At 46.3% G+C, this 20,319-nt stretch overlaps 1 protein-coding gene across 1 annotated transcript; it reads left to right on the top strand.

The window, feature by feature from the left end:
• Window positions 1–10,759: 10,759 nt before the first annotated feature.
• Window positions 10,760–18,750, top strand: LOC101587722 (keratin, type II cytoskeletal 2 oral). Its single transcript, XM_004637862.1, has 9 exons — window positions 10,760–11,311; window positions 12,384–12,604; window positions 13,911–13,971; window positions 14,620–14,715; window positions 15,324–15,488; window positions 15,595–15,720; window positions 16,348–16,568; window positions 17,961–17,995; window positions 18,392–18,750. The coding sequence occupies exons 1-9, from the start codon at window positions 10,760–10,762 to the stop codon at window positions 18,748–18,750; spliced, it is 1,836 nt and encodes a 611-aa protein (XP_004637919.1).
• Window positions 18,751–20,319: the final 1,569 nt, after the last annotated feature.

Below are 20,319 nucleotides of genomic sequence, written 5' to 3'. Positions count from 1 at the left end.
TCATTCATTTGGGGAAAGTCAAAGGGCACCAGGGACAGAGCTTTTCCTTTGGTGTGGGTCCCCCCCTCTACCTGGCATCCTGAAAGGGTTTCCTCATCAAGGTGCACTGGGACAGCTTCTAGAAGCTGAAGGCTGCAGGATTTCCCTGGAGCAGCCTACTCAATGTCTGACCCATCTTGGACACTGTTGCATGCACTCTGGGCCTCAAGGAGTGCACCAAGCACAGAGGCTCTATCGTCCTGCTTCTTCTCTGTACCAAAAAGCCCTGTCCAATGTTAGCTGGCCTTAGAAAAGCTGCCCAAAAGGCCATGGCTGACGGGGACTCAGGAGCAGGAAGTCTAAGGCCTTCATTCCTACTGAGAGCTGGGGAGACTCACCTTAGGGTCCTTTGATATATGAACACCTGAAGCAGGAGGAGAGCCAAGCAACCAGAGTTTAGAGATGCCCCGTGGCTCAGGTATCCAGAGAACACACACGCTGTAGACAGAAATGTTCAAGCAGACCAGGGAAGCAACATTTACAGACTGGGCCAAAGCTGAATTCATTTCCAAGGTGGGAAAGTGCAGTTAGACAAGGCAAGCCTGCACCTGGGAGCTGGGGAAATTTGGGGTAGAAATCTAGCTCTGGATCCACTCTGATGACCCACCGAGACTTATTGGTGCAGGGAGTTCATAGCTAATGCCTCATGTTTGAGCAGGAATGCATCCTTTCTGACTGGTTATTGCTCTGTGGAAAGCAGACAGGAGTCAGAGGTGGGGAGACCTCATGCCTAACCCTTTTCAAAGTAGGCCCTGTGGGAATATGCCAGGCCATGGATGGGCCAGCTGGTTCACTTTGGACAGTCATTATTCATAAATTTCTTCCATCCTTTGTTCATTAATCTGTCTATGTTTCTTCCTTTGAGACAGAGTCTTGCTATGTAGTTCAGGTTAGTCTTAAACACTACATAGCCCAGGCTGGCCTTTTTCTCACTGTGATCCCACTGCTGCAGTCTATTTCCTTGTCTCCTTTTTCTCCCTTTACTACTCCTCTGTTTCCCCTCCTCCTCCTTCTTATACATCTCTGTGCCTCTCTTATTCCCTCCCTCTTTTCCTCCTCCTCTTTGTGGTGGTAGGGACTAAGGCAAGCGCTCCACCACTGAGCCACATCCCTGGCTTCTATTAAGCTTTTGTTCTCTGTCTGGTACTGAGTTAAATTCTGGAAATAAATGGGTGAGCAAAGCCCAAATGTTGCCCTGCTCTCACTTTAGTAAGGGAGCCTAACAACAAAAGAGAGAATAAATAAATGAATAATAAATTTATGTTGTAGTGAGAATATAAAAAAAAAAAGGAACTGGAGTTGGGGTGAACAAATGATAAAATTGTCAACCGAGGGGAAGGAAAAGGAAGGCTCAACCCTGATCTCCAGCTTCCCACTGTGAACACTGAAGGAGACAGTGGTACAGCCCCTTGTTATGACACAGTGGAACTCATTTGTACCCCCAACAGTTCCCTGCCTGGTGACTTCCTCCTGCCTGCCCTCACCACTGGAAAGAATGCTCAAAAGACCACCTTTCTCTTTCAAGAGTTGTGACTGACTGGCTCACAGGTCTCTCAATGTAGAGGAGACCACTAAGGTGTGCGCGCGTGCTGTGTGTGTGTGTGTGTGTGTGTGTGTGTGTGTGTGCGTGTGCTTGCATGCACACATGACAGGGCTGGAGGGTGAATGAGCGTGAAGAAGAATGGCAGGCACTATGCTTTAGTCAGCTGGAGCTGTGTGGGAGCCACCTGAAGGACACAGCCAGGCCACAGCTGGAGATGGGAGTGTGGCTCAGAAGGGAGGCTTGCCAGATTGGACCCACATGTGGACATCATCAGCTTTCAGATGGTAAAGGGTCCTCATAAAATCATGGAGACTGATGAGTTCTTCACAAAGAGAATAAAGAAAAGAGGTCCCAGGCTGAGATCCAAGAGCCAACCACCTAGAGTCAGGAAAGGAGGATGGTCAACCAGGCAACAATCAGGGCCGAGGTTCTAGGAACACTGTTCCTGGTGGCAAGTCTCACATTCAGACAGTTCCCTCTGTCCTTTTCTGTTCTTCTCCAGGCTCTAACCTACATCCACTGGCCTATATTTTTGTGGGGCTTCATAGGAGACCCCACCATCAAGGTACCTTCCAGTGATTGGGTTTTGGGGAGCAAACCTCTTAAGGGAGGGCTTGGATCAGGAGGAATGGGTGGTGGAGGGGTTGTGTCTTGGAGGTGTCATTTCCCAGAGGGACGGCTAAGGCCGAAGACCTTGCTCTCAAGACCTGAGACTGAAGGAGTTAAGTCCATGCTTGGCTGTATATTCTCAGCCCAGTTCTGACCATTTCTAATCCAAGCCAAAAATGTTTTCAGAGCTCTTTCCTATTAGAGTGGTCCTTTTGTTTTTTTTACTTTTGCCTAGGCATTTATACCATTTCTTTGGGCTATTCTATGTTGACTTTCCAGGTGCTTGTAAGTTGGTGGACTGAGGCTTGCTTTCTTTACTTGACAAGACCTTTTGTTCTTGGAGTATGGAGTTGGGGGTGCTGTGCAGTCTGTCCACTCATTTCCTGTCCTCTTAGACATATTTTCCAATATGATTTTTGGAGTTAGATAACTTGATGCTTGGGGCCTAACCTGAGATTTGGGGCCACAGGTCAATGGTCAAGCATTTCTTTTGGGGCTGGGAGATAGCTCAGCGGTTTAAGTACCTGCCTGTAAAGTACAATGATCTGGGTTTGATCCTCGGTACTACATACCATGTCAGCCATGGAAACCAGGCATGGTGGTGCATTCCTGTAATCCCGGCACTGGGGAGGCTGAGACAGGAGGATCATTGTGAGCCCAAGCTGCATAGTGAGACTCTGTACCAAGTAAATAAATAAATAAAAAAAAGATAAAATAATTTCTTTCATGCTTTTTGCTCTGCTCCCCATCCCTCTTTCTTGACTGTGGAGTGGCACATCCTCTTGTTATGTCACAGTGGAACTAATCTACCCTCAATAATGCTGTGTCTGGTTACCCTTTGCCCCCATGGAAGGAACACTCAAATGGCCACCTTCCTCTTCCAAGAGCTGTGACTCACTGGTTTGCATGTCCTTGGGGGAGACATGGAGGAGACTGGGTTTGTTTGTAGATTTCAGGCTATTTCACTTTGTTTTCTGGGATTCAGGCTGCGGGTCAGAGCAAGCAGTGGCAGTGCTGGTGACACATCCACAGATGGCGCATGGGAATGGGAATGGTTTCCCATGAGAATTTAAAAGCAGATCAGCACCTAACTGCATAATCCAGACCTGATTGCTGCTGTTGAAGGTTTGGATGGAAAATTTTGGGTAATCTGGAGGCAAATCTCCACAGGACTCTTGTCAGTTTTGCCTGAGGCTGGGTGGCAGTGTGTTAATCAATCGTCAGAAAATGCATCTCCATGTCCCTGTCCCTCTGCTTTCTCTGCTGATGAAATCCAGACATGTGGACACCTCGCAGTACTCCTTGGCTGGCTAAGAAAACTCAGCTCTGAAAACATATTTTGTCTCTATCTCTTACAAACCACTTTGGTGTACAAAAGACACAATTTGCACATCACTGTCATGCTTAAGAGCAAGCTAAGGGGCCAGAGAGATGGCTCAGTGGAATAAGTGCTTCCCCGGCAAGCACAAGGGCCTGAGTTCAATCCCTGGTTCCACAAAAAAAAAGAAAAGAAAAGAAAAAAAAAGAGCAAGCTAATCACCACCAGGCCTTGTGGTCCTGGCTGAAGGCTGGGAGCTGATGCTCCTAGGAAACCACTGATGGAGGTGGGGTGGGAGCAGTGTGATACCTTTGGAATCTGCAGTGACATGACCACATGGTGACAGCTCCATTCCTCACTGAGAAGACAGTGGCAGGAAAAGATGGCTGCAGATGACAATACAACTCTGGTTGTGCCTGGCTGTTTTGGCACACAACTGTAGTCCTGGCACCCAGAGATGGAGGCAGGAACATCACAAATTTGAGCCCACCATGGGAAATTAGGCACCTTAGTGAGACCTTATTTCAAAATAAAAAGTAAAAATAAAAAAAGGACTGGGGATGTAGCTCAATATGAGGGCCATAGTTGGTTTCCAGTACCACCGCAACCAAAACAAAAAACAAAAATCAAAATCAAAATCAAATTGAAAGAAAAACAAACAAAGAACTGTTGAGGGGCTAGAGATATAGCTTAGTGGTTAGGCTCCTGCCTGGCAAATATGAGGTCTTGAGTTTGATTCCTGGTTTAAAAAAATGAAAAAGAACGTGGTTCTGGGTAGGGATGATTCTGCCCCTTCTGCCAACATACAGCAAAGACTGGTGCTATTTTGGCTACGACAGCTGGAGCAGTGACATACATCTTGAAGGCAGAGCCTTAAACAGTACAAAACATCTTGCAATGCACAGGGCTGCAGCAAGAGGTCATCGAGGTGCCCACCGTGGTGCTGCTGAGAACTGCCCACCAAAGCAAGAGGCTACCCCACTCCCCATTCTCTCTCTAGCAAGGAGAGATCCTTCTGGAATTAAGAGTTTGTTGTAAAAATGAGCATTTTTATTTTTTATTTTGGACAAAGCCATCGAAGCCATCAAAGCCAGGAACGTGTTGTGGCTTTAGGTGGAGATTTTCAAGACCTGAGAAAATAACCCTGGATGAGTGTGCAGGTGGTTCTGGTGCACCTGTGGGTTTATGCTGGCATGAATTTGATCCTCTGGTCCCTTTGCTAGAAATTCTCACTCCACCTTCCATCACTTATTCCTCCTTAGAGATTACTTAGGGCGGCCTCCCAATGCCCCCTCACTCCTGTGGTACTAAATGCCTGCTGCCTGATCTCCCAGGATTGCTTGCTCCCTTTGATCATGTGTCCTGCTCTCTCATAATGATCAGCTGCTGCGTCTGTTCTCCACATCAGGATGGAAGTGACCTGAAGGGACATGGTTGCACCACACTCATTCTGGTGCCCATCTGTGACCAGATGGAGCCTAGAACCTTGCAGGGACTGTGGCTTTCCCTGAGCTAATGAGGTTTGCAAAAGTTCAGGGTGGACTGCTGTCCTGATATAGTTAACAAAACCAACATGATTAAATAACTAAGTTTTGTTACTGATGTAAGTCATACACTGCAATTTTGCATGTCATCTCATTTAATCCTTACAACTGCCATAGGAGGCAGGTAGTAATTAGCTTCATTTTTCTAGTTGAGGGTACTGGGCCTTAGAGAGTCAGAGTGACATGCCTGATGGGGAGGGCAGATCTCGGCCTCAAGTCCAAAGCCTAAGCGTGTAGCCACTGTGCTAGGCTGCTGAACATGCGGGCTTAGCCAGCCTCTCCTTGGCCTGTAGGTCATCGTCTCTGGTATGCTCTTTACTTCTGGCATGTGGCATTAACAGCTCTCTGGAGTAAAGAGGAGCTGTAAGCCAAACCTGAAGCTCATACATGAGCAGGAGAGGTTCCCCAGCAGAGGCCTGTGAAGGTCGATGGGACACTTTCAGCACCCCACACCTCTGACCTCCAGCTGCAAGAGTAGGAGACACTGAAGGAGGAAGGAAGTACCTTAACAATAATGGGTGTTTCGGGGAGTTCATAAGGTTTAAATCTATTTTAATTGACACAAGTTGACACTTCAAGGCAGGGCCGACCTTCCTGTATTGGGGGGGGGTCTTTGTCAAAATGGATCTTTCAGGCTGAGATGATGCATTCTGGCTTGCTGAGATCCACACAGAAATAGGAAGTTTCTGTAGACTTATGACAGTCTGATTAAAACCTCTTCTTACTAAGCTAATTGACTTGGGCAAGCTAATGAATCTCATGTCCTTAGCTGTAAAATTGAATGAAAATTAAACCTTGTGGAATTTTATGACAATTAGAAATGATAGCTGTCAACAGCCTAGGCCAGTGACTTGTATACGGCGGGTGCTCCATCAATGGCAAATGTTTTTATACTTTTGCACAGATAGGTGATAAAAGTAAATATCTGAGAAGGGAAATTTAATTTCACTTGGAAGTTATCTGGTACACCATGCCACACAGGCCCCAGAACTCCACGTGCTTGTGCTGGCCCCAAAACTGGGCATGGTGGTGCATGCCTGTAATCCCAGTGCTGGGGAGGCTGAGACAGGAGGATCACTATGAATCTGAGTTGTGTAGTGAGACTTTGTTACCAAATAAATGAATGAATGAATAAATAATAATAATAATAATATTTTTTTAAAAGTAAGACATCAATGTTGCATTGATCTTAAACTGGACTACCTCTCAGAACTCCTCCCCACTCTGGCCACAGAATTGCTACTTATGAGGAAGTCTTCATACCTCAACATCATCATCCCAAGGGCTCCGCATGCCAAGCCTCTGCACTGTGTGAAGGCTTTCCAACATTACCTCCAATAGTCCCCACTGTCTCCCTGTGAGGAGGCTATGCTAATTCCAGTTTTCCAAATGGAAAATTTAGAGTCAGAAAGTAAACTCGCCTGATGTTGTGCACCTGGAGAGCAGCAAGGCTGAGACTTACCCACAGGCCTGTCTACCTCCGAGACCTCCATATTTCCTCCTCCCCCAACTGCATGGGAAGAGGGAGAAGAGGCATCCATTCGAGTTCCAGAAAACCCAGTATGCTGATGATTTCCTAAAAGACCCAGCCCAGTCCATGCTGGTGAGAGTGGCTATGAGTGTTGGTCTTTGAGAACCTGTACCCCTACTTCCTAGTGCCCCACTGTTCTTCTCTACTTCTTCAAGGCCAGACTACAGTCTGCTCTCAGTTTCCTGCTGCTTCACTTGCACAAGTTCTCTACAGGGGTGAGGCACACATTGATCCTATGCCTACACATCCCTTCTGGCCTCTGTGTCATTCTTATATGTTCTGGGTGGGTAGCTGGACTAGTGTCTATATTCAACAGCACGCTAGTAGAGTTAAGACAGAAAGATTTGTTAAGTTTGTCTGGGAGGCTTGGCTTAAACAAAGACAAGAAGATTATTTCCTATAGGATTTTTTTTTTTTTTGAGACAGGGTCTTGCCGTGTAGTTCAGGCTGGCTCATGATGTAGCAACTCAGGCTGGCCTCAAACTTGCCTCAGCCTCCTGAGTGCTGGGATTACAGGTGTACACCACCACATTGGGCCTCCTGCAGAATCTTTTTTTTTTTTTGTGGTACTGGGGATTGAATTCAGGACGTTGTGCTTGCCAGGTAAGCCCCTATTCTGCTGAGCTATATTCCCAGCCCCCCTCCTACAGGGCTTTTAAGGACTCTTAACATTCTTATGATTTTTTATTGAAATCCCAAGAGTCAGCAGGCCTATAATCCCAGCTCCCAGGAGTCTGAGGCAGGACAATCACAAATTAGAGCTTCTTGGGTAATTTAGTGAGACTCTGTCTCAAAACAAAAACAAGGACTGGCCAGATAGCTCAACAGATTAAAGCACCTGCTTAGGCAGACACAGGGGTTGGAGGTTTGATCCCTGGCCTGCTGTGCCAGCCCTGCTCTCAGGGCACACTGAGATGGCAAATGAGATTGGGTGCAGTGGCTGTGGGCCTGTAATCCCAGTGCTCGGGGAGCTGAAAACAAGAGAATCACTACAAGTCAGACCTTTGTAGTGAGACCTTGTAGACTCTGAACTAAATAAACAAAACAAACAAAACAAAAAACAACAACAAAAAAAATCCAATAAAACAAGGAATTCTTTGTTTCCCAGCAAGGAAACAAATTCAAGGTGAAGGTGAGGGTTTTGTGTCCAATTCTCACAGCAAAAAAATTCCCAAGACTGGATATAAAATTTTCATTTCCAAAATTTATTTGACAAAAATAGGATCTTTTAATCAAGGATATTTTGGGGATTAACAGTCTGGCTTAGACAAGTCCTAGAAGGGATCTTAAGAACAAGAAAAAGACTTTTGGGTGAGTTGAATTATTTGAAGGCAAAATTTGAACAAATTTTGTATGTTAATAGTTAAGGCTTAGAACAAGAGGATTTCATATACTTTGATGTTTACTTCTTTATAAAGCTTTAGCTATAAAGAGAGTTTACTCTATATGATAATGTATTGTTGCTATTTTCTGGCAAAGTAAAGTTATCTTAGTTGTTTATAGATTTTATTTCAACATGTTAAGAAGAAAAAAGAATATTAAGTTTTAGCCTAGGTGTAGCACAACCAGATTTCTTTCTTTCCTTTCCTTTTTCTTTCTTTCTTTTAGCAAATTAGTGGTCATCTTGTATGGGATCTGTGAATCTATGCGCATAAAGGAGCAGTGAGCAACGGCCTCTTCCCCTCAGGAAGTCTGGGTGGGGAAACAGTAGCCATCTCTCCACTTTGGCCTGAGGAGATGGCTACTGGTTCATGATTCATTTCTCCACTCACAACTACACTGTAGGCAACTCTTAAGCCTTCTTACTGCAGTTGAATACCAGAGAGCAATTTTGTTGGAGGAAATAATTTTAGTTGGTGACACTTTTCCTCGTTTTGTGGGTGGGGAAGTAAGAACCCAGAATGGTCAGCCACCTGGTAGTCTTCACACAGAATGTTTTGGCAGGTGAGGGATTAGTGCGCAGGCTGCTGGCAGCAGGCAACCCATTTAGACACCTCTGCAAGATCCTCCAGCCAACAGGAAACATTGCCAACCACGGTAACTCTGGGTGTTTCCCGAAGCTTCCTCAGCTGCTGAGAACTCCACCCTGACTTGTGAGGTAAGGAAATGAAGTGATGCTTTGGCAGGCTAAGGTGACACAAATGAGGAGAACTCAACCCCATGCTCATCACCTTTCTCCATCCCGCTTCTCCAGCACATGCCCAGGGGACAGCAATGAGCCACAGTGAGGGAGCTGCTACCCACTTCCTTGGTGCTAGAGCCCAGGAAGGGGAAGGGAATGGAAGATGCTGAGGTCTGTCCTTTCTTGCTTTGGACCCTCACCTTGGGCTTCAGGTGAGCCTGGCTCAGCATCCCTCCCCCAACAAGGGCACTTGAGCTGGGTTTAAAGAATTCCAAAGAGTATAAGTAAGACTTTACCAGGAGGGGCTGGGATCTAACGCTGGGTGGGAGTTAATATTTCAGACAACCTGACATAGAATCCACTCTGGGCACAGATAAGTTGACTTCAAATTCAAACATTTAGGGCCAGGGATATAGCTCAGTGGTACAGTGCTTGCTTTGCATGGGCAAGGCCCTGGGTTTGACATCCAGGACTGAAAAACAAACAAAACCCCCCAAACTTTACACATTTATGGTTGGATTGTATGTATTTAAATTGTGAAACAACCCTGTCCATAGGGTAGATGACTCCTTCTGCAAATAAGGGCAAAAGTCAAGTGCTGGCTCAAGGCCATCAAATGAGACCACTCGCTTTGAGGTCCTGAACAGTTTTCAGACAGATCATCTACCCTAGATTGTCTTGTCCAAAAACTATGCCAGAAGCATAAAATACTAGCTGTCAGTTTGAAAGGATTTCTGAAGACACAGCAGTCACCTCTTCTGTGGGGAATCTAAAGTCAGTCCCTTCTGAAGATTTCTACATAGATGACAACCAGAGTTTGTTCTTGTGTGGTGTGGCTGGGTGTGGAGGTGGGTTGCTGTGGGGATGGGGGACAGTCGAGTTCCTGGAGGTTAATTCAGTAATGCAGTAATTCATCTGTGTCCCTATTCTTCATTCAAAGGACTAGGGAGGGAACTGTGCGTAGACATTTATGTTTAGTCAATACATGTCTGTGGAGTGCCTGTCCGAAAGTAGGAGCTGGACAGATGGAATGTGTAGGACTCAGGCTCTTCCCTTGAGGAGCTTAGGGCCTAGAGGGGCACTGACCCCTGAACAGGGCCATAGTAGGGAAAGTCCAGGGTGTGGTAAGGAAATATAGACTCTGAGCACATAGAGCAAGGAGGAGACCCTTACCTACAGATCTCATCTTCAGATGAGTGGAGCTCTTGAGCTGACTCTGTTTGCCAGCTGAAGGGTTCTTCTTGCTTATGAACCTAGAAACCACTTCTGTTTGTCTAGGATGGTGGGCCCAGGGCTTGGCTTGAGACTCCTCTTTCGTACGTATCCTTCTGCCCATTCTATTTCACACTTGTGAGGCCCTCAGTTTCCCCAGGGACCAGACATATTGGTTCTACTTCAGCTTCTTTCTCATAAGCAGTATTTCTCAGCTCACTTCCAGGTCTGCTTAGCGAGGTCCTTTTGGCTGAAGTGGTGGCAGCATGGACCCTATGGGATCAGTATACCCCTCATCTCGTGATTCTCTCTGAAGAGTTGGGCACAGATGCCATGCCATAGGAACAATGACAGTTGGCTATTGGTAGAGCTCTTGGGCCTGGTGGCACCACAGGGAAGGACTCAGACCATCTGCAAGTGACTCCACGGCCCTCAACTTGTGTCATGGAGCTCAGTGGCTGTTAAACCCTAGGATCTAAAGTCAACTCATCTTGCTGAATCAGGTGATCTTTGGGTTCCCAAGGACCCTTGAGGAAATCACATGAAGGGAGGGAGGAGAGCTCCATCTTTTGTTAACTGAAGCATGTTTGGGTGATTAAGCTAAGAAAGCAAAGCCATTTTGGTCCAGAGGATTATCTTTGAGGTGTGCTGGGAACCAAGGAGTAACTTATTGCCTACAAGGCAAACCAAACCCAAGATGACTCTCAGATAATTGCTTGCCTTTCCTTCTGCCAAGCCAAATGTTCTGGAATATAAAGGCCACTCTCTTCTATTGGCCCTACACTGCCTTCAGCCTCAGCTCTTGCTAAAGGACCATTAGCCTATGTCCAAGATCCTCACCATGAACAGACAAGCCTGCAAGAAGTCCTTCAGTTGTGGGAGTCAGGGCTTCTCTGGACGCTCCTCTGTGGTCTCTGGAGGCAGCAGGATGAGCTGTGTGGCCCGAACTAGGGTGTCTGGTGGAGGGGCCTCTGGGTTCCGGAGTGGAGCAGGAGGTTTTGGCAGTCACAGCCTCTATAACCTGGGTGGCAACAAGAGCATCTCTATCAGTGTGGCAGCTGGTGGCTCCAGGGCTGGTAGCTTTGGTGGAGGGCACAGCAGCTGTAGCAGTGGCTTTGGGAGTGGCTTTGGTGGTAACAGGGGAATGGGAAATGGCTTTGGTGGAGCAGGTGGCTTTGGAGGTGCTGGTGGTTTTAGTGGTCTTGGTGGTTTTGGGGGGCCTGGTGGTTTTGGCCCTGGTTGCTTCTCTGGGGGAATCCAGGAAGTGACTGTCAACCAGAGCCTCCTTCAGCCCCTCAATGTGGAGATTGACCCACAAATTGGGCAAGTAAAGGCCCAGGAGTGGGAGCAGATCAAGACTCTGAACAACAAGTTTGCTTCCTTCATCGACAAGGTGAGGACAACCCGAGAGCTGTAGTGGAGGCTTGGGCTACCCAGAGGCTTGGCAAGGGAAGAGGCCAGTGGTGGCTGGCAGCTTGGCTGCAGGAGTGCTGTATCTTGGCTTTGCTCCTCTCAGAACAATGAGCACATTTCTTTTGTCCTTTGGATTATTTTTCATCTGTGAAATGTGGGAAGGATTCCTGTTCTTAACTTCCCACTAGAGATGAGATGAGGCAAACATGCTCTTAGCACTCAGAAGGTGAGAGTCCAAGCAAGCTCTTAGTACTCAGAAGAATGGGGTCATAGCCACAAAATCGGTAGAGTTCACTTTCATTTCTTGTTGAGATGCAATTTCTTGCTATCCCAAAATAGCTGGTAATCAATCTTGTGTCCATACAAATCTCAAATCCCAGGCTGCCCCTCCGTGATATTCCTTGGCAGATGGCTTACCTCCTGAGTGACACTGTGCTTCACCCATGTTATACTGAGTGGTCCATGCTAGGGCCGAGAAGCATGTGTGTGCTCAGGGGAGTGAGTGAACCAGGAGTGAAGTGGACCTCGGTTAGCTGCAAGCTGAGTATATGGAAAGAGGTCTTGTGTGAAACATCTAAGGAAAAGTCAGACCTTGTGAACTATTTTACCACTTTCATGGAGGTGAAAGAAGCTTACATCTAAAAGAAAATTAAAATTAACTTCATGATAACTTCTTTTACCTGTGTTCTGAAGGGTTTCAAAAGACCCAGATCAGGCCTAGGTTAGCTCTCAGTTGTGTCCCTTAGTCCTTATGCCAATTTTGGCAGTATGAGCTCCCTGAGTTTGTTTCCTAATCTGTAAAATGGGGCTTATACCACCCCTTGTACAGGTGGTTGTAGGAGTAAATGAGACAGAACATGGGAAATAGCAAGCAATAAAAACTCAACAGAATATAGCTTTCTCTTTTTCTCATCCTCCTCCTTCCCAAATCCCACAACATAGAGGTGCTTGTGGTTTGAAGAACAGGGCTCGTTCTCCATGTTTCCACTTTCTGGGACAGGTGCACTGCCTGCCCAGCTCAGGGAGCTCCATTTCTTTCTCCCCCCACACAGGTGCGCTTCCTGGAACAGCAGAACAAGGTTCTGGAGACCAAGTGGGCGCTGCTCCAGCAGCAGACTGCAGGCTCTGGCTCTGCCCCCCGCAGCCTGGAACCTTTCTTTGACTCTTACATCAGCTTCCTGCACAAGCAGCTAGACTCTCTTCTGGAGGACAGAGGGAATCTGGAGGGAGAGCTCAAGAACACGCAGGACCTGGTGGAAGACTTCAAAAAGAAGTAAGGGATCCAATGGGGGCATTTCCCTTCCTGGAGGATTAGTGGGGGTGTGTGGTGTTAATTCGAGATTTCAACTATTCCTGATTGTGCCTTCAGCCAATACTCTTGGACGGGCTTTAGAGTGAAGTATGACCTAGCAGAAGGGGTTGACAGGGCTGGGGACTGACACTCCTACCTGGCTCATTATTATACATTTTTCAGTCTCCATCAGGCCCCCTCCTCCAGCCCAGATGGATAAAAGAGTCTTCCCCAAAGTTAAGCCCATAAGGGTGGGGAGCCCTCACATTCTACTGTACTCAGGAGTCTCCTTGGAAGTTTGGCAGAAGCGCATATTCCTGTGTCCCAGTCTTCAGTATTCTGAATCAGTAGGTGTGGACAGGCCTCATGAGTCGGATGTGCCCAACTCCTGGGACACTAGGTAGAGGGGCTAGGGCTGTACACTGTGAAGTGCTCTTGCAACATGTCCTGTCTAATCCCCACATCAGTCAACCTCCTTCTGTAGGGCCCAAGTTATAATTTTCATCCTTTGTGATCTCTAGGGTGAGTGGGGCCTCTCAAGGTGAGAGGCGACTCCTGAAATCCCCAGGGGTCAGGACCTACAGAGTCCTGTGACTGCTCTGGGGATGTCCCCTTCAAACTCCACACTGTACAAGCTCATGGCCACTGGCTCTCTGGTGGGTTTCAAGCTGGGTTCTGGGGATCCAGTGGCAACTCAGATTCACATAGAAACAGCTTTGTTCTCTGGAATTGTTCCTGTTCTCCAGTCTTCATAAAACCCAAACTCATGGTAGGAGAGTCCTTAACAGGAAGGGGTCCCACAGCCTTGATGCATTCAGGAGACAAGTTCATTTTATCCCAAGTTCTGATAAGCAATCTTTGTACTTAAGGAAAGTGGGACAAACAGGCAGAACCATCCAAGGGGTGGAAGCATTACTGTGGTCCTCTTTGCACACATCGTGTTTTGTGAAGTCCATCTAAGAGCCCAGGCAGGCAGTTGGCTTCTTGACATCTTCCCCGTTTCTGACTGCCCATATCTCATTTTGTCTACTGCATTTGGAGGGAGGGGTGGGGCAGCATCCTGAGCACTGAGGGAACTCTGGAAAGCACCAGCTACATGATTCTCAGGGCTCAACGAAAAATAACTCAGGACCCTTGTTAAGCAATTATGAAGAAGCTCAAGCCAGCAGAACATTAAACCCTGCATGAGGACCTGTGAGCCCCAAAGGTCACACACCACAAAGCAGGTCCTCTGGGTGAGCAGATTCTGAAATGTCTCTGCCCAAATGTGTGTCCTTCTCTGTTCCAGGTATGAAGATGAGGTCAACAAGCGCACTGCAGCAGAGAACAAGTTTGTGGGGCTCAAGAAGGTGGGTGAGCAGACAGAACAGGCAAGGCTTCCTTCCCCTGCATGGAGGGAGCAGAGCCTCTGGTCCTATGCTGTAGATGTGGCTGATGTTTTCCTTACATTTTTGGAAATATTTGATGAAGGAAGCTGCTGTGTACATGGCTGGTGGGGAAGATATCTTAGAACTCTACTGTGACTAATGAACTAATTAGGAATGTGAACTAATCATGCATATTTTATGTGTAGCATCAATCAAGATCTTCAGCATGTATTCTGAGTATTATTTATAACTATAGTTATAACTGTAATTAATTGTTGCTTATTTAAACCAATATCATCATAAAGTAGCGAAAATATCCTCATTTGTATTCAGTAGGTTGAGCTTTTTGTACTCCATAACCAAGTCACATACACATAGTACATGTTTTCTACCCTAAAACCACATGGTTACTCTCCGTCTGGCTGATAAAAGTTTATATTTTGCTATGGAACAGGTTTGATTGGCCAAAGTTTTTGAAAGGAAGGAAACCACTTTGATTTTTCTTTCTCTAGAAAGGTCAGGTGAGAAGTGACACTTAGAAGGGCTGGGGGAGGAACAGATAGGAGAGTCCAGGGCTGTGAAAGAGCTGTGGGAGGGGCTCATTGTCCCAGTTCCTGACCTCTCTTTCAGGATGTGGATGCCACTTACATGACCAAGGTGGAGCTGCAAGCTAAAGTGGACAGCCTGGCAGATGAAGTCAACTTCCTGAGGACCCTCTATGACATGGTGATTCCTTGGTTTCCTAAGCTCCAGAGTGCCCACTGGCATCTTCCCAAAATGTCTCTCAAGTATAACTTTAGTTCTTTTTTTTTTTTTGGGCAGAACCGGGGATTGAACTCAGGCTCTTGCGCTTGCCAGGGAAGCACTTATTCTACTGAGCCATCTCCCCAGCCACTCAAGTATAACTTTAGGAGATGGTTGAGCAACAGGACAGTAGAACAGAATACAGAACTCAGCTCTGCTCCACCCAGGACATGTTAATTTAGCTCCCCTAACCTGTGTATTCCTCATCTCTGGACCAGGGTCCCTCTTGATCTCAGTCTATTTTGCTCTGTATTTTCATCTATGGCTCGTAGTTCAGCTTCTTCATAATATCCCTCCCTACTGTGGTCCCCTTGAGACCTATACAGCAGGGTATACTAGATTATACTTTTAGGCCACAAATTAGATTATATTTGTATACTTCCTTTTTCTTTTAGCCTTATTGCTTTGCATTCTTTCCTTGGCCTGAAATGTAAGTGCATTTTTCTATCTTATTCTTTAACTTCATCTTTCAAACTAGGAGAAGATTCCCAGCATCCTCTGGGGCCAGTGACCATCCATATTCTTTGCAGGAGCTGTCCCAGATGCAAAGAGATGTCAGTGACACGTCTGTTGTGTTGTCCATGGACAACAACCGAGACCTGGACCTGGACAGCATCATTGCTGAGGTCCGTGTCCAGTATGAGGAGATTGCTCAGAGAAGCAAGGCTGAGGCTGAGGCACTGTACCAGACTAAGGTGGGAACTCTCCTCTCCCCCAAACTCTACTTGTAGGTCCTGATGACCTTCATCCAGAATGGGCCAGTGCTATGCAAAGCCACCTTGATTGTTTTCTCTTTATCAGCTTGGAGAGTTGCAAACCACAGCCGGCAGACATGGTGATGACCTGAAGAGCACCAGGAGTGAGATCATGGAGCTCAACAGGATGATTCAGAGGCTGCAGGCAGAGATTGAGAATGTCAAGAAGCAGGTGGGTCTAGGATTAATCCTGGAGGTCTTCTGACCCCTGGGGAGAAAGAGAAGTACCAGTTGGACTCCTCTGTCACATGCTTTCATGATACTGGGGACTAGCACAGTCTCTGGGAGCCTCTGTTCTTCCAGATGTTCATTAAGAGACTAGACTTCTTGGGATGCACCCTAAGGAAAGATGATTGCCCAATCTAGTTTGCCTAGCAAATTTTACAGTTTCAGTGTTAGTGTCCCTATGCAGTTCTGTAGGATCTGCCCTCAGCAGAGCTACTTATGCTCTTCACATAATCTTGATGGCTTCTTTTTTAAATCACTGGAATTTAGTAATTAGCTGAGGGAGTCTAACGTCTTGCAAAAAAGATCAGTGACTAACCAGTTCATTACTACCTTTGCTAGCCTAGGAAAGCCAATCTATGCTCCTTTCCTGCTGAGTCATGAGTTAATTTCAATGGGCCAAGGATTAAGTAAGCAATTACAGCATTGACTTGTATTCTGAGCATGTTCCATTGGGGCGTCTAAGGAAGGGGAAGGAGGCTTGCTAGATGAGGGTAAGAGAGCTCACAGGAACAATTAGGTGTTTCCTATTTCCTAGTCACTATGCTAATAATCTTTGTACCCTTTATCCCAGAATGCCAACCTGCAGTCATCCATTGAAGAAGCAGAGCAGCGTGGGGAGACGGCCCTCAACGATGCCAATGCCAAGCTCCAAGACTTGAAGGCTGCACTACAGCAGGCCAAGGATGGTCTGGCCCGGTTGTTACGTGACTATCAGGAGCTGATGAACATCAAGCTGGCCCTGGACGTGGAGATCGCCACCTACCGCAAGCTGCTGGAGGGCGAGGAGTGCAGGTGAGGGGCTGTCAAGTCAGCATCATTCAGATATAATTTTAGAATGATCTTCAATAATTAATAAAAGAGGGCTGGATGTGATGGTGTATGTCTGTAATCTCACAGTTTGCGAGGCTGAAGCAGGACAATTACTTTGAGTTTGTAGCCAGCCTGGGTTACATAGTGAGTTTAAGGCCAGTCTGAACTACACAATGAGATTTTTTTTTTTTTTTTTTTGGCGGAACCGGGTATTGAACTCAGATCCTTGCGTTTGCCAGTCAAGCGCTTATCCTACTGAACCATCTCCCCGGCCCCAAGATCTTGCCTCAAAAAACTCCCACATAAATGAGGAAAGGGTCAAGATGATAGAAGATATCATTCAGACAAAGGGTAAAGAGTCTTCTGAATGACAGAGTTAAAGATTTAAACCTACTGGTTTTTATCAGTCAGTATCATTCTCCAATTGATCGTGGACATCAATGTTGAATTACATATTTCTATTGATGCCTGCTATATACAGTGTGCTAGGAAAAGTTCTTTGGAGTTGTAATAAGAGTTATAGATCAAAGATGTTCACTGAACTTTCTGGAATGATGAAAATGTTCTACACCTATGCTGTGCAGTACAGTTGCTATTAGCCACTTCAGTATTTGAAATGCAACCAGTGTAATGGAGGGGCTGAATCTGACATTGAATTTATGTGGCTTCATGTGGTTAGTGGCTATCACACTGGAAAGTTCAGTGTGGACGGTGCAGTAACCCCTCATCCCAGAAGCTGGGTCCATATGGGCAAGTGGTTGATACACATGTACAGTCCATGCCATGGATATGGCACAAGTCATGTCTAATGAGACATATGGTAGGCCTGCTCTATGAACCACACCAAACCCCAGGATGATGACCAGGGCAAGTGGGACACTTTCAAATTCATCATGTGTTGAGTGTCAGCCCCTCTCATATTTTCTCCACCTTGAACAACAACCGTCATTACCATTGCATCTTTCTGCGAGGGTTCCCTGGGAAGGCTTCTTGAAAAGGAAAATTGGACTAAAAATCTCAGAGAAACTGAGAAGACTGTTCTAGGATGAGAAACTATCTCAGCAGGGGTGAGAGGTGAGGATGGGATAATTAAGTAGGAGTGGGTAGGTTTTTTTTGGAGCAGGTTTTTAAGGCTAAGGGAAAGAGGGGGAGAGATTCAGAGATGGAGTACAGTTGGAGGGCTACCAGATGTCTTAGATGTAGGTCAGCCTCCTTTTTTAAGGGAGACAAACTGTTGGAATAGTCTTGCTTCTCCCAGGAGCCTAACACCTAGTAGAATACATGGGAAAATGTAGCTCCCAAATTACAGACCCTCAACTGTTTGGCTATTGATTTCATATAAAGATAATTCATATTTCCACCTGTTTTTCTCAGGATGTCTGGAGAGTGTCAGAATGCGGTGAGCATTTGTAAGTAGCACATTAAAAATCTTCTCATTGGGTTGTATAATGGGCAATTGAAAATGTCTGATGCTCAAAAAGAGGGCTTGACTCATCCTAAGAGGCCACAGGAAGGCAGCTAGGCTCCCTGGGATGGCCATAGTCTGTCCTTTGTGTAAGGGGCAGTGTCAAGGGCCAAAACTCAAGCCCATGTGGTTTTGTGGTATGCCCTAGGTTGAAGAACCAGAAATTTCTGTGGGTACATCCGGTTCCTGTTCTTTGGTAAGGACACCAGAGAGCTGGGGTCACTCTTCTGATGTGTAAATCAAGGCTGTAGAGAAGCTTTAGGTTATGCAGCTGAGCCTGAGCAGGGAGGGCTTCCTGCTCCCAGGCCTTTCTCTGAATGCACTGTCTGATCTTCTGCAGCTTTGGTAAACAATGTCACCTGCACGAGCAGTAGCTCTGGCAGCAGCCATGGAGGCTTCAGAGGCATCAATGGCAATAGCAGCAATGGCAGCAGCGGTGGCTCCAGAGGCAGCAGCAATGGAGAAGGCAGCAGTGGCAGTGGTAGTGTGGGCAGGGGCAACAACAGAGGCTACCAGAGCCCCAGCAGTGGGAGCAGACTTGGCAGTGGAGGCAACAGCTCTGTGAGCCAGAGTGGAACAGGCTTCAGTGCTGATGTCACTCAGAACTCAGTAGGTAGTGGCTACAAGTCTGGCAAGGCAGGCAGCATCAGCGTCCACTTCTCTAAGACCACCAGCTCCAGCCAGCAACGCTCCAAGTGATCCTCCAGCCAAATCTCCAAGCCCACCTGCCTCTCTCTGTCTGCAGCTGCACTTTCCAATCCCTGCTTGGCATAAACAGGTGCACAGGGCTCACTACGCTTCTCAAATCCCTTGCAAAAGGGCTGAACTCCTGGCTCCTGCATCCGTAGTCCTCTCCTAGACCAGGGAGCCCAGCTACTAGTCGGAGATGATAATGTCCCTGAAACATCCCTGCAGTGGCCTCTGACCTTGGGAGCCCAAGGACCATCTGAGACATCTTTCTCTGCCCACATCCCTCTCATTGGGAGTTGATGGGCAAAAGCCAGCATAACCTAGTACTACCTGGGTAGGCAGTGTGGTGGGGTCAATGGTGGAGGGCAAAAATCAAGATTCCCTAGGATGTTGGTTCTCAGGGACCCCTTTCTGTATCTAGGCATTATGTCCCAAGACTCACTTCTGTCCTCTTAATGCCCTGAGGTGTGGCTCCTTTGGTGATGTGTATGTTGCATCTTTTCCCCCAATAAATTGCATTGTATATCATATTCTTGTGTTTGCCTTTCACTAATGGAGTCACAGAATAGACTGTGGCCCATGAGTAGAGGGAAATCAGGTTCTAGAAGTTCAGTGGTGATAATAAACAACACTGAATAGCTGCAATTTCTCCTTTATCCATTTTGTTGGGTTCTATAATAGGTCTGCTCGAAGTATTCATGTTGTTGAAGTGGGGACCCCTTCCTAGCCCCCAAGGAGAACTGTCTCACCCATCCTCTAGCCCGAGGAAGCTCCAGGATCTAGCCTTGGACACAGAGAAAACAGATTCCACTGGGTTCATCTTTCCCTACCCAACAAGCACAGCTCCTTAGATCTCAAAGGGTCAAGACATAGCAGCCTTTTCCCCCTGCATTGGTTCTGAGCCTTTTACTTATTTATTATTATTATTATTTTTTTTGTTTAGTGAACTTTTGTATTGTTTCTTTTTTTCCCATAATTTTATTGATAAACAAATAGCAATGAGACAGTTTCAAATCAAATCTCTAGGACAGTTTCAATAACTAACACACTGCATACATTCTTCTTAGTGGTTAATTGCTGTACAAGATGCGGAGTTGAGATCCTATTTACAAACACCATTAGAACAAATCATTCTATTCATTAAGAGAATGTAACTATATATATATCCTAACCACTTTGAATACACAGATACAAAATGGACATTCATCTGTATACCCGTTTTTTACTAAGTTCCATCATTTGAATATTATAGGTGTGTAAACTCAGCAAAATATTCCAAGAGTCCAGTAGCCCATAATAGCATTGGGTCTTCTGTTTAACTGGCAATATCAGAAATTGTTGACCTCAGTCCCCCACAGCTCAACATAACAGCATGGCTTTACTTCCTATATTTCATCTTCATACTTTTCTACTGGATGGTTAAGACCAATGTAAAGCAGGACCTATGCAACAAGAGTTGTAGCTTTCAGGTCTGAGAAGGTCAGTGAAATCCCCTCAGGATTTATCCTGAGATCCTATACCTTTGATTGTAGAACCTTTGTCAGTGTCAGCCATGTGGATGAGTCATGGCCATTGCTT

The sequence above is a fragment of the Octodon degus genome, unplaced genomic scaffold, assembly GCF_000260255.1.
Source record: "Octodon degus isolate 3935 unplaced genomic scaffold, OctDeg1.0 scaffold00093, whole genome shotgun sequence".
NCBI lineage: Eukaryota > Metazoa > Chordata > Mammalia > Rodentia > Octodontidae > Octodon > Octodon degus.
This window is presented reverse-complemented; position numbering and strand designations above follow the sequence as displayed.